The sequence below is a fragment of the Gossypium hirsutum genome, chromosome D08 (genome assembly GCF_007990345.1).
Source record: "Gossypium hirsutum isolate 1008001.06 chromosome D08, Gossypium_hirsutum_v2.1, whole genome shotgun sequence".
Taxonomy (NCBI): domain Eukaryota; kingdom Viridiplantae; phylum Streptophyta; class Magnoliopsida; order Malvales; family Malvaceae; genus Gossypium; species Gossypium hirsutum.
Window position 1 is genome coordinate 7,046,189 of NC_053444.1, and position 13,865 is coordinate 7,060,053.

General features: G+C 34.9%; 1 protein-coding gene across 1 annotated transcript; it reads left to right on the top strand.

Moving 5' to 3' along the window:
• The first annotated feature begins 1,749 nt into the window (after positions 1-1,749).
• On the top strand, positions 1,750-4,377 carry LOC107915667 (O-fucosyltransferase 20). The gene is made up of 6 exons (XM_016844801.2): positions 1,750-2,603; positions 2,694-2,862; positions 2,986-3,075; positions 3,153-3,436; positions 3,529-3,787; positions 3,870-4,377. Exons 1-6 carry the CDS (start codon positions 2,008-2,010, stop codon positions 4,095-4,097), a joined length of 1,626 nt encoding a protein of 541 aa, XP_016700290.1. The 5' UTR covers positions 1,750-2,007; the 3' UTR covers positions 4,098-4,377.
• The last annotated feature ends 9,488 nt before the right edge of the window (positions 4,378-13,865 follow it).

Consider the following 13,865-nt stretch of genomic DNA (forward strand, 5'->3'; position numbering starts at 1 on the left):
TGACCATGTAGATTTGTACTTTAACCATGGATCCATTTTGCTCATTCGTGTATTACTAATCTCTCTTTTACTGATGGATTATATATATAGTTATTGATTGCATACATACGTGCATTTAAACCTAACCATTTTGATACTGTTGGTTGGAGGACTTGGTGATCAATCATTAAGTATTTGGTTCAAGATTAGATATAACTATGGGGGGGGGGTGGATGATGTGCATGGATGATAATGATGATGTTATCATGATTTGCATGTTTAAGTCCCAACACAGTGTCTTAAAAAAGAGAAGGATAAATAGAAAGGAAGATTGTGCAATTAAGATAGATACAAAGAAAGAGGAATGGTCCAGGGGTGGGTTTATCCGATTGGCTTTGGGGTGAACTTACAAAATATTTGGATGAAGAGCTAAAAATGTAATTTTATTATTATGTTAATTTATGATTTTTCAGTTTTTAGAAAGATTAAATCAAAATTTTATCAAATTAAGGTATCAAAATGTAATATTACCATCTACTAACATATAAATTTATAGATTTTAGAGGTGTTTAAATTTTAAATTTTAGAGGGTCAAGCCCTTACCTGCCCTTGCTCTTGCTGCCACCCTTGCGGTCAAATTACAATTCTAATCCCTTATAAATGACCAAATTAAAAACTAATACAAGAGAAATTTATGCTTTGGCTCCAAAAAATGAAAATAAATTCTATTTAGGCCCTTCTAAAATGATAAAATCTATATTTGATATCTCAAAAGTTTATAATTTAATTTTGGCCCCTAAAATAATTCTAAATTCACTCCCGCCTGTAGTTGGGCTTCAAAAAGAGTAAAATTATGAATTTATCTCTTCTAAAATTATAAATTATACAATGACAAATTTATAATGTTAACTCCCCTCAAATTTTCTTTTACTAACTTGGCCTCTTAAGTGGCCCACAGAAAGGGATGTAGAACAACGGGGATGGCCTTTTTGTTTTTGTAAGGAAACAGTTGCTTCTGCTGCATCAAAAAGTTGTAGAATAAGGTGGCCACTCTATGCATGTTTTTCCTCGTGATCATCTAAACTAAGAAACACCTCTTATCTCCATCTCTCATTAATTATCATCTCCTCTTTGCCAATACATCACTACCTTTCCAATATATTCTCCTTTAATACACATATATCTAAAACATACGTTAAAGAAGATATTTTAATGATACAAACTTCCATCCTATTCAAGATTATAATACTAACTTTTTCTTCATCAAACAATAAAATTATTTTATCTTTTCACCGGCAAAATGAAAAAGGTTACAAGGGAGTGGACTAGTATTTGGAAAAAGATGGCTTACCAAAAATGATAGAGAGAATAATTGCCATAGTTTTCAAACTTGGGAGTTGGATGCACATTAAAATATTTTGATACTCTTTTGGGTTTTATTATTATTATTATTATTATTATTATTATTAACATATATAATAGTGATAACAAGCAATTGCTGATATTATAATAAGATAAAGATAAATGTATTTGAGGTATTGAAATCTGTATATTGTTGGTAAATCAGTTTCATTTAAAACTTTTTTTGAAATGATGTGATCTTATTTAATTTTATTAATAATATATAAAGTAGATCAAAGATGATATATAATTTGAGTGGAGAATGATGTTAAAATTATGTTGTCAAGACTTAAGACATGATGATGATTGGATGGTAGATTACTCGATAACTAAGCCTGTATGAAAAATTCTATAATAAAAGGTGAAGTCCAAATGGAAAGTGTAGAAACAAAGACTTCATCAATGCCAGCCTGCCTTTGTGGATCTCTTCCTTTTCTTCTCCTTCTTCTTCTTTATTCCCTCTCTTGACAAATTCTTCGATGTTGGAATGAAATGGAAACAAGACATTTCATTTCATTTCTAAGCTCTGGGTTTGTTTTTTCTTGTTCGTAATAAACAATAATAGTACTTAAATCAAGAAACAAGAAACTAAAACCGATTGGTATAGCGGCATTTTGATGTGCTTTAATGGGGAAGTCAAACAAGTGTAAAGCCAAGAAGCAGTCGTACATTTCTGTTCCGTCTCAGATAATCACCTCGCTTTCTTCCTCTTCTCTCCAATCTCTCCTCCTTTCTCCAAAGAAGGCACACCTCAACAGCAGCTTCTTTGTCGGCCACAACTACTCATGCAGACGCCCCAGGGTGTGCTTGTCGGCTCTCTTTCTTTTTGTTCTTGTTGGCTTGTTGAGGTTGGGCTGGAACGTTAACACTTTGGTTCTATGTTCCCAAAGTTTCGGTTCCAACACTGGCAAAGTTGGTGAAAGAGACCACCAAGTCTTGGTTACCAGCCAATTACATAGTCCTCGGCCTTTGCATTTGGAAAGTGAGTTTTGGAAGCAGCCTGATGGGATGGGTTACAGGCCCTGTTTGGAGCTTTCTGCTAAGTATAGAAAAGCAAGTGAGGCCATTTTGAATGGCAGAAGCAAGTACTTGCTGGTGGTGGTTTCGGGTGGCATGAATCAACAGAGGAATCAGATTGTGGATGCTGTTGTTATTGCTAGGATTCTCGGTGCTGCTTTGGTTGTTCCCGTCTTGCAAGTCAATATCATCTGGGGTGATGAGAGGTAATGTATCATACTTATAGATAAAAAGACATATATGCTCAAGCTTCATTACTAACTAACTGTCAATATGATGCTTTTCTGTGGTTGCAGTGAATTTTCTGATATATTCGATTTGGGTCATTTCAAGAGAGTTCTAGCCGATGATGTACGTATACTATCCTCATTGCCTTCTACACATGTAATGACAAGGCCAGTAGAGGAGAAACGTACTCCACTTCATGTCTCACCTCAATGGATTCGTTCACGGTATCTCAAGCGGGTATGCAATCATGTTCATGCCCCCACATATTAAGCATTGTGACACATTGTGTTAAACAATAGGAGTTACAAGTGTTTTATGATCAAATAGATGCATATTGATACGATTCTCTTTGTGCAAAAGATAAACAAGGAAGGAGTTTTGCTTTTACGAGGTCTGGATTCTAGGCTTTCTAAAGATCTTCCTCCTGATCTTCAAAAGCTTCGCTGCAAGGTACTTTGCGCTGTTCTTTACCAAGTTCTTTTTCTAGAGTTATATGCAATTCTAATGTGTTGATTATTGATTATCAGGTGGCATTTCAAGCATTAAGATTTGCTCCGCCGATCCTGGAACTCGGTAACAAGCTCGCTCGGAGAATGCAGAGCAAGGGACCATACCTTGCTCTTCATCTTCGAATCGAGAAGGATGTATGGGTGAGAACTGGTTGTCTTCCAGGCTTGAGTAAGGAATATGATGAGATAGTCCACAATGAAAGGAGAAGACACCCTGAATTTCTTACTGCAAAATCAAACCTGAGTTACCATGAAAGAAAACTTGCAGGGCTATGCCCCTTGAATGCTTTTGAAGTGACTAGGTAAAGAGCTAGTTCTCTTATGACTTCACCATGAGCTGCTACTTGTTTATTTTTTTAGTGAACAATCTTCAATATGTTGTTGTATACTTTAGGCTGCTTAAAGCTCTGGGGGCGCCCAGGAGTGCTAGAATATACTGGGCTGGAGGGCAACCACTGGGCGGAAAAGAAGCCTTGTCACCATTAACCAGAGAATTTCCCCATTTCTACAATAAGGAAGGTCTTGCATTGCCTGGTGAACTAGAACCATTTGCTAATAAGGCTTCTTTTATGGCAGCCATTGACTATATAGTTTCTGAGAAAAGTGATGTTTTCATGGCCTCCCATGGTGGAAATATGGGCCACGCCATTCAGGTATGAGAAAACAAACATTCTTTACCTATGTGTATAGCTTTCATTCTTTTTTAAAAACTGAAGCTTGATTTGTTGATTTTAGGGACAAAGAGCATATGCAGGGCATAAAAAGTACATAACTCCAAATAAAAGGCACATGCTCCCATATTTTGTGAACTCATCTCTCCCAGAAGCAGAGTTCAACAGGATCATAAAAGAGTTGCACCAAGAATCTTTAGGACAGCCGGAACTGAGAAGCAGCAAAGCTGGAAGGGATGTAACCAAGTATCCAGTTCCAGAATGCATGTGCAAGCGCAACAAAACTACATAAACCCACTCAAGGCTAGGAGGCTTTTCAACATGAACATGATACTCGCATTGCTTCACGCAGAATCGAGAGCCCTTTGAAAAGTTGATAATCATGATGATGAATCAGGATTCTTTTAATTTGGAGCCGCAAAGCGTCAATTCAAGAGCGGTTGCTTATGCATTTTTTTTTGGTTGCATGGTAGGTACACTGTGTTTGCATTGCATATGTTGTGTGCTTAATGTATTCAAAGCAGTGTAGATAGATAGATAGATATCTACTCATGGGAATACATTTTTTTTTATTCTTTATAGGAAAATATTTTTCTTATAATCAGAGTTATATCTTACCATTAAAAAAAATCATTTCAGTAACTATAAGTAGAATTAGCATTACAAAATATTATCGAACCAATAATTAATATATATGAACTAAAATAAAAATAAGTCTAAACAAATCTCACAAAAATTTATACCTTAAACTAGAATAATTTTATATTGAAAATCCATACTGAAACACGAGATTTCAAAGTTTTGGGGCCTCTAATTTTCACCAATTTTAACTTTCATTTTTTTAAAAACCGTTTTTTTACCTTTTATTCAAATATATATATATAACTTAAATGATAAAAGAAGTAAAATAAATGAATAATCAATTGAAGAAAACAACACCAAATAAGCCCTTAATTGAAAACCAGTAATAAATTAGGACTCGAAATTATGTTTTTCGTTGAAGCCCCTGGACACCGTTATCTTTATGTTAATTGGGTTGATGACATGATTGATTATGGATGACATGGCAATTGGAAATTATATTTAAAAAATTAATATTCCTAAAAGAAATTCTAAAAATTATGAGAAAAGTGATAAAATTAGAAAACAAGTAAAAATAATACTCTTTAAAATTGTAAGAAGTAAAAAATATAAAAATGTTAAAAAAAATTACTAGATATCCCATCGCATGCGTATGTGTCACGGGCCGCAGTTCAAAGCCCGTGACCATCGCACAAAATGCATCCAATGGAGGTCTATTGCTCAGATGGGGATCATTTGGCCTACGAAAACTGGCCCGATTCAAAGAGCTACTGGAGAAGCCTGTCAGATTGAAGCCCAGTTGGCCTGATAACGAAGACATGACAACTTAGGCTAAATATGATAACTAATCTTAGAAGATAGAGGGAATCATATCTTGTAAAGATTAGATTAGATTTGATAAGGCTTATCTTGTAAATCCCTAAAATTAAAGGATATGGTTAAATCTCATCCGTCGATGTAAATGTATCTTGACCGTCGGTTTTGGGGGAGCTCAACTATAAATAGAGAGCCTCCCCCTCAGTTGTACTCACTCCATTCATTGTTTCATTATTCTTTGTGAATAAGAGAAATAGAGAGCATTTACTCAAACACTTTGCGAGCGTTCTTTATGTTGTTCTTTGTTGTTCTTCTTTTGGCATAAATCGCTTCCGCTCTTATATTTGGTGCCTTGGAGGAGTTCTAAATGAATCCTCACTTGAGTTAAAGCTGACTTGGGCGAGTTTGGACGAACGGATCGCCTAAGGCCGCACGGATTGCGAGACAAAAGGTCTAGCCCCGTGACAAGTGGTATCAGAGCCAAGGTTTGAACCAAGTAATATCCGAGTTGTTGGTTCAAAGGCACCGTTGGGATGTCGAGAGAAGAATTCGAACAAAGTTGGGCGAAGAAGTCTTTGAGGGAGATGTTATCGGCTGTTGAGGAACGCGTGAGTAAACTTGAGGAGTCCATGGAGGACGCAAAATAATCACACAATATGCTTGGGGAAAGCATTGATGACTTGAGGGAGCAGTCCAAGGACTTTGTTACCACGTGTCTCTCTTCCCAAAGGGATAACGTGCGAGAGTTGCTAGATTCCCAAAGAAAAAAGCTGACAGAGAGGAACAATGCTCTCGAGGCCACGATGTTGGCTATGAAGGAGGAAACAATGGCCACGGCGAGGGCTTTGAGCACAAGAATAGAGGAGCTCGAGGGAGAGCTAGCCTTGTGTCGAGCAACCGTGGGGAAAGGAGTGTCAAGTGCAGCACTCAGTAACGAGGATGTCCCAGAGCCGAAAGAGTTTGTGGGGACAAGGTCTGCATGCGATGTGGACAATTTCTTGTGGAAGATGGAACACTACTTCCGTGCCAAAGGCATCGTGGATGATGCGGTTAAGGTAAATACTGCTTCAATGTTTCTTACTGACATTGCGCTTTTATGGTGGCGAGACAGGACCACAGATAAAAGGCAAGATGAGATTGGAACGTGGCAAGAGTTCCAATACGAGTTGAAAGGACAGTTTTACCCAGAGTTTACCGAGGAAGAAGCTCGGGCAAAGTTGCAAGGGATAATGCAACGGGGCACAGTGGGGGAGTATGTTCGAGAGTTCAAGGAACTCATGCTCCAAGTTTCAAATGTGACCGATGAAGAAGTATTGCTTGCTTTTCAAAATGGTTTGAAGCCGTGGGTCAGACAGGAGGTGGAACAAAGAGGTGTTCAAAAGCTGTCGGAAGCCATGACAGTAGTTGAGTCCGTGGTTAAGCTTGGTCTAGGGAAAGACAAGCTTGAATCTTCCAAGTCCGAGGAAAGGGGCGTATGTGAAATGGATCACAAGAAAGATATTGTTAATGGAAATGGCAACGACGACAATGGTGGTAATGGGGAACCACGAGTTAGGAAGAAGAAACCCAAGAGGAAAACGGACAAGCTGAAATGCTTTCTTTGCGACGGTCCACACATGTTAAAGAAATGTCCGAAGAAATCCGCGCTTAAGGAGAAGCCGGTGGGTAAGGCCTTGGTACTTGGTTCGAGCGTAAGGGGTGTCGAAGCCAAAGAGGCCAAAAGTGAGAAGAAGCCAGTGGAGTGCTTCTTGTGTCATGGTCCGCATAGGTTGCGGAAGTGTCCGAGGAAGTCTGTCATCAAGGGGAACGATGGAGCCGACAAGGAGCTCAAGAAGCTTGGTTCAAGCAAGGGAAAAGCTGAAGCCAAGAGGGAAAAGATGAGCAAAAAGAAGCGAGTAAAGTGCTTATTGTGTCGTGGTCCACATGAGTTACGGAACTGTCCAAAGCAAGCCGGAGTCAAAAGAAAGGCAACGTCTGAGCTTGGTGAGTCATCCGAGGGGCTTTCACCCAAAAAAGATGTGAGTTTGTCATCGGACTTAGAGGAAAGAGTTGCCATGAAAATAGTGAAACTGGGACCAATGAGGCTCAAGTTGAGTGAAACGTCGGAGTTGGCCGAGTCATCGACTAGGCTTCCACCTATTGGAGAGGTGGGTGGTGCATCGGACTTCAAGGAAAAAGAAGTGATGCATGTGGGACAGTTGACCAGAGTAAATGCGAAGGTACATTTCGAACACTGTGATAGTGTTTTGCATTCTAACTTGTTGACTTGGCAAGAACGTAGGGGCCCTTTCGAAGTTCTTGAGCAAAGAGGCCGAGAGATTATGGGCAAAGCGAAGCCAAGTGTGGTGAATCAAGAGGATTCTGTTTGAGTAAAGTTAGAATGTGGACAAGAGAGCGACATAGCTTCTTATCATCGAGATGTACAAACGAGTAGGACGATTCGAGTGAAGAAGCGACGTAAGCCAAGGCAAAAGTCCCGAAGGAAGGGAAAGGCTAAGGCGTCGAGACGAGACCGAGGCGAATCAAGTCAGTGCCATTCGGAAGTCGCAACGAGGACGTTGCGAGAATGAGTGGGGAAGAATGTCACGGGCCGTAGTTCAAAGCCCGTGACCATCGCACCAAATGCATCCAATGGAGGTCTATTGCTCAGATGGGGATCATTTGGCCTACGAGAACTGGCCCGATTCAAAGAGCTACTGGAGAAGCCTGTCAGATTGAAGCCCAGTTAGCCTGATAACGAATACATGGCAACTTAGGCTAAATATGGTAACTAATCTTAGAAGATAGAGGGAATCATATCTTGTAAAGATTAGATTAGATTTGATAAGGCTTATCTTGTAAATCCCTAAAATTAAGGGATATGGTTAAATCTCATCCGTTGATGTAAATGTATTTTGACCGTCGGTTTTGGGGGAGCTCAACTATAAATAGAGAGCCTCCCCCTCAGTTGTACTCACTCCATTCATTGTTTCATTATTCTTTGTGAATAAGAGAAATAGAGAGCATTTACTCAAACACTTTGCGAGTGTTCTTTCTGTTGTTCTTCTTTTGGCATAAATCGCTTCCGCTCTTATATTTGGTGCATTGGAGGAGTTCTAAATGAATCCTCACTTGAGTTAAGGCTGACTTGGGCGAGTTTGGACGAACGGATCGCCTAAGGCCGCACGGATTGCGAGACGAAAGGTTTAGCCCCGTGACATATGTATGTGGAAACCATAAATTTAGAACATAAATATGTGTTTAAAAATAACATACAGTCAACAATGAAGCGTGCAATTTGAAACTAATTAATAATAACATATGAAATATGTATTATATTAAAATAATAATAATTAGATTAAATTGTTTATCATTGTGTTGTCATTAAAATTAAGTCTAAAGGAGACAATAAAGTGTGCATGATAAAATTAAAATGTATAAAAATATCAAAATAAAACTTTAGTTGAGTGGTAAATTAAAGGTTTTGCTAACTCAATTAGCATAGACTAAAGTACCCTCAAATACAATAATTTATTTTAAATGTGAAGAGACATTAATGTAATTTTCCTATCTGAGTTGAGATTTGGTTGATGGGTGACACTTAGGGGTGTTCAAACGATTAACCGAACCGAATTAGTATTAATCAAATTAACCGAACTTTTTAATCTTTTAACCGTTAATCGAACTGAATTTTTTTAAAAAAAATTAACCAAACCGAAATATTTCAGTTAATTCGGTCAATTAACTAGATTAACTGAAATTTATATTTTTTTGTTAAAACAAGTATAAAACATATCAAAACAATAAATTGATAATGTTCATTTGACCGAATTATTCGAATTAACTGAATTAAAACTACATATAATTTGTATTATTAATTATTAAGTTTGGTTAATTCGGTTAATTATCCGATTCCGAACCGAATGAATCAATAACCAAACTTCCAAAAAATCATTAGTTGACCTCTAACCGAACAAGATCAGTTAATTGACAGATTAACTAAATTAGATTGGTTCGGTCGGTTAATTCGGTTTTAACTGAAATTTGAACACCCTTAATAATACCAACTCAGTAAAGAGCTTTATAAATAGTATAAATAAAACAATTCAATTAATTCAAATATTATAACCGCAATTCAAGTAACTGCAAATCATGTTTAAGTTGTTACAACTTTCGGGTGATTTGTTTGATCTAGATAATTTTGTTTAAAATCTACCAACAATTATAAATTTTTATATTTTTTTATATTTTTTATAATTTTTTATATTTGTGTTATGGATACATGTTTTATTATTAAAAAAATCTAAAAATATAAAAAAAAAACTCCCAAAATTTTGAAAAAAATCTAAAATTTCTAAAAATACCTAAAATTTTTCCCTAATATATCATATTTTTAATATTATTTTTTAAAATTATAAAAATATATAAAATCAATAAAAGTGTATGTCCAAAATGAACTTAGACAATAAATTGTTCCAAATCAAAATCTAAACAACTATTTATCCAAATTTATTATGGATGTAAAATCAATAAAAAATAAAATAAATCCTAAAAAATCTATAATATGTCATGTCATCAAGTGCCCACATCAACTCTCATGCCATCAATTTTCATATTTGTTTGCCATGTCAACTACCGCTACATTTGCTATCATGTCATTACATAACAGACTTTAAGAGCTTCAATAGAAAATATAATTTTGAAGGTTTAATTAATTGTTTTCCGAATCACAATGAAATCTTTTAAGGTTCTTTATTAGAGAAATATCAAAGTCGTTAATATTTAAAATAATATTACAAAATAAAAGTTAGTGGGGGTAATGAACAAGGGTATGTGAAAATTGATTAAAATTGAATTAATTAATTGAATTAGTTCATTCAACCTTGTGGTGGGCTTGTGTTGTAATATTGTAGCAAGAGTTTTAATTATGGTGGACTTTTTAAGTTTCATGGTTTTTCCCTTTGCTTTAAGTGAGTTTTCCACATAAAAATTTATGTATTTTGATTTTATTATATCTTGTAATATTGTGGTTGATTTACCTTGATTGTTGATATACCGTGTTATTGGATTTTCTATAATTATCAAATTAATATTTGGGAGTGATTATGTACCCTATGATTACCCACTAGGAAGTCTCAACCAACTACCCTAAAGCAACTTTATAGTAGCTCAACATCTCACTCACAAATGGGAGGAAGAGAAGATGGAATCCAACTTCCAATACATAAAGAAGTAGATAGAAACCTGGGCTCTTACCACCGTGCTTGGGCCCATACATAGTGCTCAGTGTATGAGACCCTTATAAGATGCTAAACTCATATATGTAATGGTTGATGAATAATTCGTGGCAATGGAACAACTATGTAACAGCCCGTTTTCAGTGAAATCGGAATAGTAGTTTCGGGACCACAAATTTGAGTCAAAAAGAAACTTTATTTTAATATTATTGCATGGTCTGCATTATGATAGGGATGACGTATGAAAATTTTGTTAAGAAAATTTTAACGATTACATGTTTAATTGTTAGAAAGGACTAAATTGCATAGAGTGCAAAAGTTGAATTCTAGTAGCTAGAGGGATTAAATAGCTATAGAATTCAAAATTTGATGTCCTTATAAGGCAAATAAACCATTAAGAGAAATTAGTAGATATTTATGATGATTCATCCATGGAAATTTAAGAAAAGAAAATGACTAAATTGGAAAGTGGAAAAATAAAATATGATAGTTAAATTAAAAGAAAAATTATCATTTTATTTCATCACCTTCCCCAAATTTTCTATGGAAACCCTAGCTAAGAGAAAGAAATTCAAGCAAGCTTAATTGGGTAAGTAATCTTGTCTCGTTTTTAGTAATTTTTATATTTCTGAGATCATAATAATCTAATCTAGCTATTTTGGGGATCAATATACAAAGTTATCAAAGTATTAAAATTTTTCCATGGATGAGCATGCTGAAATTTTGAAATTTATGGTAGAAAATGAAAGGTTGTTGATAGATAAACAACTTTTGTAAATGAAATTTTCATGAAATTGTGATTTAGGGACTAAATTGGAAAGATGTAAAATTTATGGAAAATTTCTAATTTTTGTGAAATACATGGACTGTTATTGTTATATGAAAAATTTGGCTAGGCTTGGAATAAGGGTTAAATTGCATGAATTTCATTTTCCGAGCCTAGAGACGAAATCGTCATTAATTAAAAAGTATAGGGGCAAAATGGTAATTTTGCCTAAGATGTGAATTGAATTGAATTGGTTATGAGTTGTATTAAATTGAGTTAAATTTACTTGTATAGATCTGGATAACTCAAATACGAAGATAGATCGTGGAAAAGAAAAAGTGTCGGATTGGTAGATTTCAAATACACGAACATTTGTCAAGGTAAGTTCGTGTAACTAAATTGTATAATTATATGTTTGAATTGTATAACACCCCTAACCCTTATATGTCGCCGGAACAAAGTTACAGAGCATTACCAGACTTTTCAGATCAAATATGAATATTATATAATCATCTAGCATACACATCATAATTTAATCATATTGTCCCTTTTGTGAGCCCTCGAGACCCAAAATATGTGTTAAAAACAAATCAGGACTAAATCGGGTACTCTAGGAATTTTTCTGAAAACGTCAAAAATTTTCAAAGAAACAGGGGACACATGCCCATGTGTTAGCCGTGTGTCTCACATGGTCCAGTCACACGCCCGTGTGTTTGGCCGTGTGGACTCAAAATGAACCTTAAACATCAAGTTTACCTTTCCCTGCAACCTTGAACACCAAACAACTCAAAAACCAATCGTTCAATCACTTTAAAACACGCTTTAATACCTTTAAAACATGTCAAAACAATCATCCTAGTTTCCTAACCAGTGTACCCTCATAGGTACTTCACATATATAATCAAAACAATCAAATAAAACACCATTTAAGCCAATTCTAATTCATACCAATTTCAACCCAAATTTGCCTATATCACTCTCACTTATGCATAAACTTAAACATTCCATATTAAACATCAACTTAACACGTATAATCATGTATATAAGTAACCAATATCATCTTATAACATCATTTACATTCACTTCCTAAAATGACAAGCATAAGACATTCTAGGCACATGCCGACACAAAAAAAGAAATATACATCACCACGTTTTAAGTTCGGGATCGTTGATGGATGCTGAATCTACAATCTAACTTTAACCTAACCTGGGCACGGAAAACAAACCGTACACTGAGTATAAACTCAGTGGTATTTCTATAATCCGAATGCTTAAAAGTAAAATAATATAACATACAATAACTATAGTCATACAATTATTCAATTCATAAATAAGGTATTTATAACACATTCAATTTTTATCATTTGCTATCCCAGATAGCTTTTCACAATATGAACACAAATCATTTGAACAACAATATAGTTCATTCATATTCAATTCATAAATACACAAATCATGTGTCTCTAACCATATTTCAAATCACCACTCAATATCAATCATAACATTATTTTATTCAATAACCCCTATTAACATGACATAGACTCAGATGGATACACGGATCCAACCAAAACATACCAGTTTGACACCCAGTGCCTTATCGGATAATTCGAAACAAATAAGTTGACACCCAGTGTCTCATCGGTTACGCCGAAGTAAATTGGTACCCAATACCTTATCAAATTTATCCGAAGCAATAATTTGACACCCAGTGTCTCATCAACTCAAAGTCGAAGTATCCCTAAGCTCTTCCAATCTTATGGTATGTGTAACAGTCTGATTTTAGCTAAATCAGAATAGTGGTTTCAAAACCACAAATCTAAGGTCGTAAAATTATTTTAATATTATTTTTGGTATTTGCAGCATGTTATTTGTTATATGTGAAAATTTCGTGATTTAATTTTACCGATTGATTAGTTAATTTGATAAAAGGACTTAATCGCGTAAAATAAAAAAGTTGCATACTATTTGTTGAAAGTGCTCAATTGTTATGATTAATTAAATTAAAAGTCCTTATAATGATAATAGACCATTGGTAGTGTTAATGGACATTAATGGACATGCATAAAATTTTTATGTTTATTCATTAAGGGTAAATAGGTAAATTGAATATTATTATGTAACAAAAAACAAAAAAAAAACATAAATATATATATCATGCATGTTCATCTTTTTGTTGGCTGAATGTTGAAGAAGAGAAAGCCATTAACAAGCTTGCTAAGGTTGGGCCACTTCTAAGCTCAATTGTAAGTCCGTTTTTATTTCGTTTTTTTATGATTTTTTACGTTTTTGATATCGTTGCTTCGTATACTAGCTAGCCCGTGTCTTAATTTTCAAAATTTTTGATGATTTTGTGAAATGACATTGATGAATATTCAAACTTTTTGTTGTTTCATGATGAAAAATAAATATTTGTTGATAGATTATTATATTTTATTAAGCAACTTTTGATAAAAATGCTAATTAGGGATTAAATTGAGAAATGTGTAAATTGAGTGATTGAAATGTGAAATAAATACAAGTTTTGGGCTGCTAGGGACCTCTAATAATATTCGGCTAAGCATAGGTGTATTGAAATTTTGTGTTTTGTGATTTTGTGAAATAAGAACTAAATTGTAAAAAAGTGAAACTTTGGAGGCAAAAACGTGCCCAAATGTGTGTTTTGGATTAAATTGAATAAA

Excerpts from the sequence above, each read along its gene's own strand:
- LOC107915667 (XM_016844801.2), top strand. The coding sequence starts at position 2,008 with ATGGGGAAGTCAAACAAGTGTAAAGCCAAGAAGCAGTCGTACATTTCT. Across the intron at positions 2,863-2,985 it reads GTTCACGGTATCTCAAGCGG|ATAAACAAGGAAGGAGTTTT; the intron begins GTATGCAATCAT and ends TTTGTGCAAAAG. Across the intron at positions 3,788-3,869 it reads ATATGGGCCACGCCATTCAG|GGACAAAGAGCATATGCAGG; the intron begins GTATGAGAAAAC and ends TGTTGATTTTAG.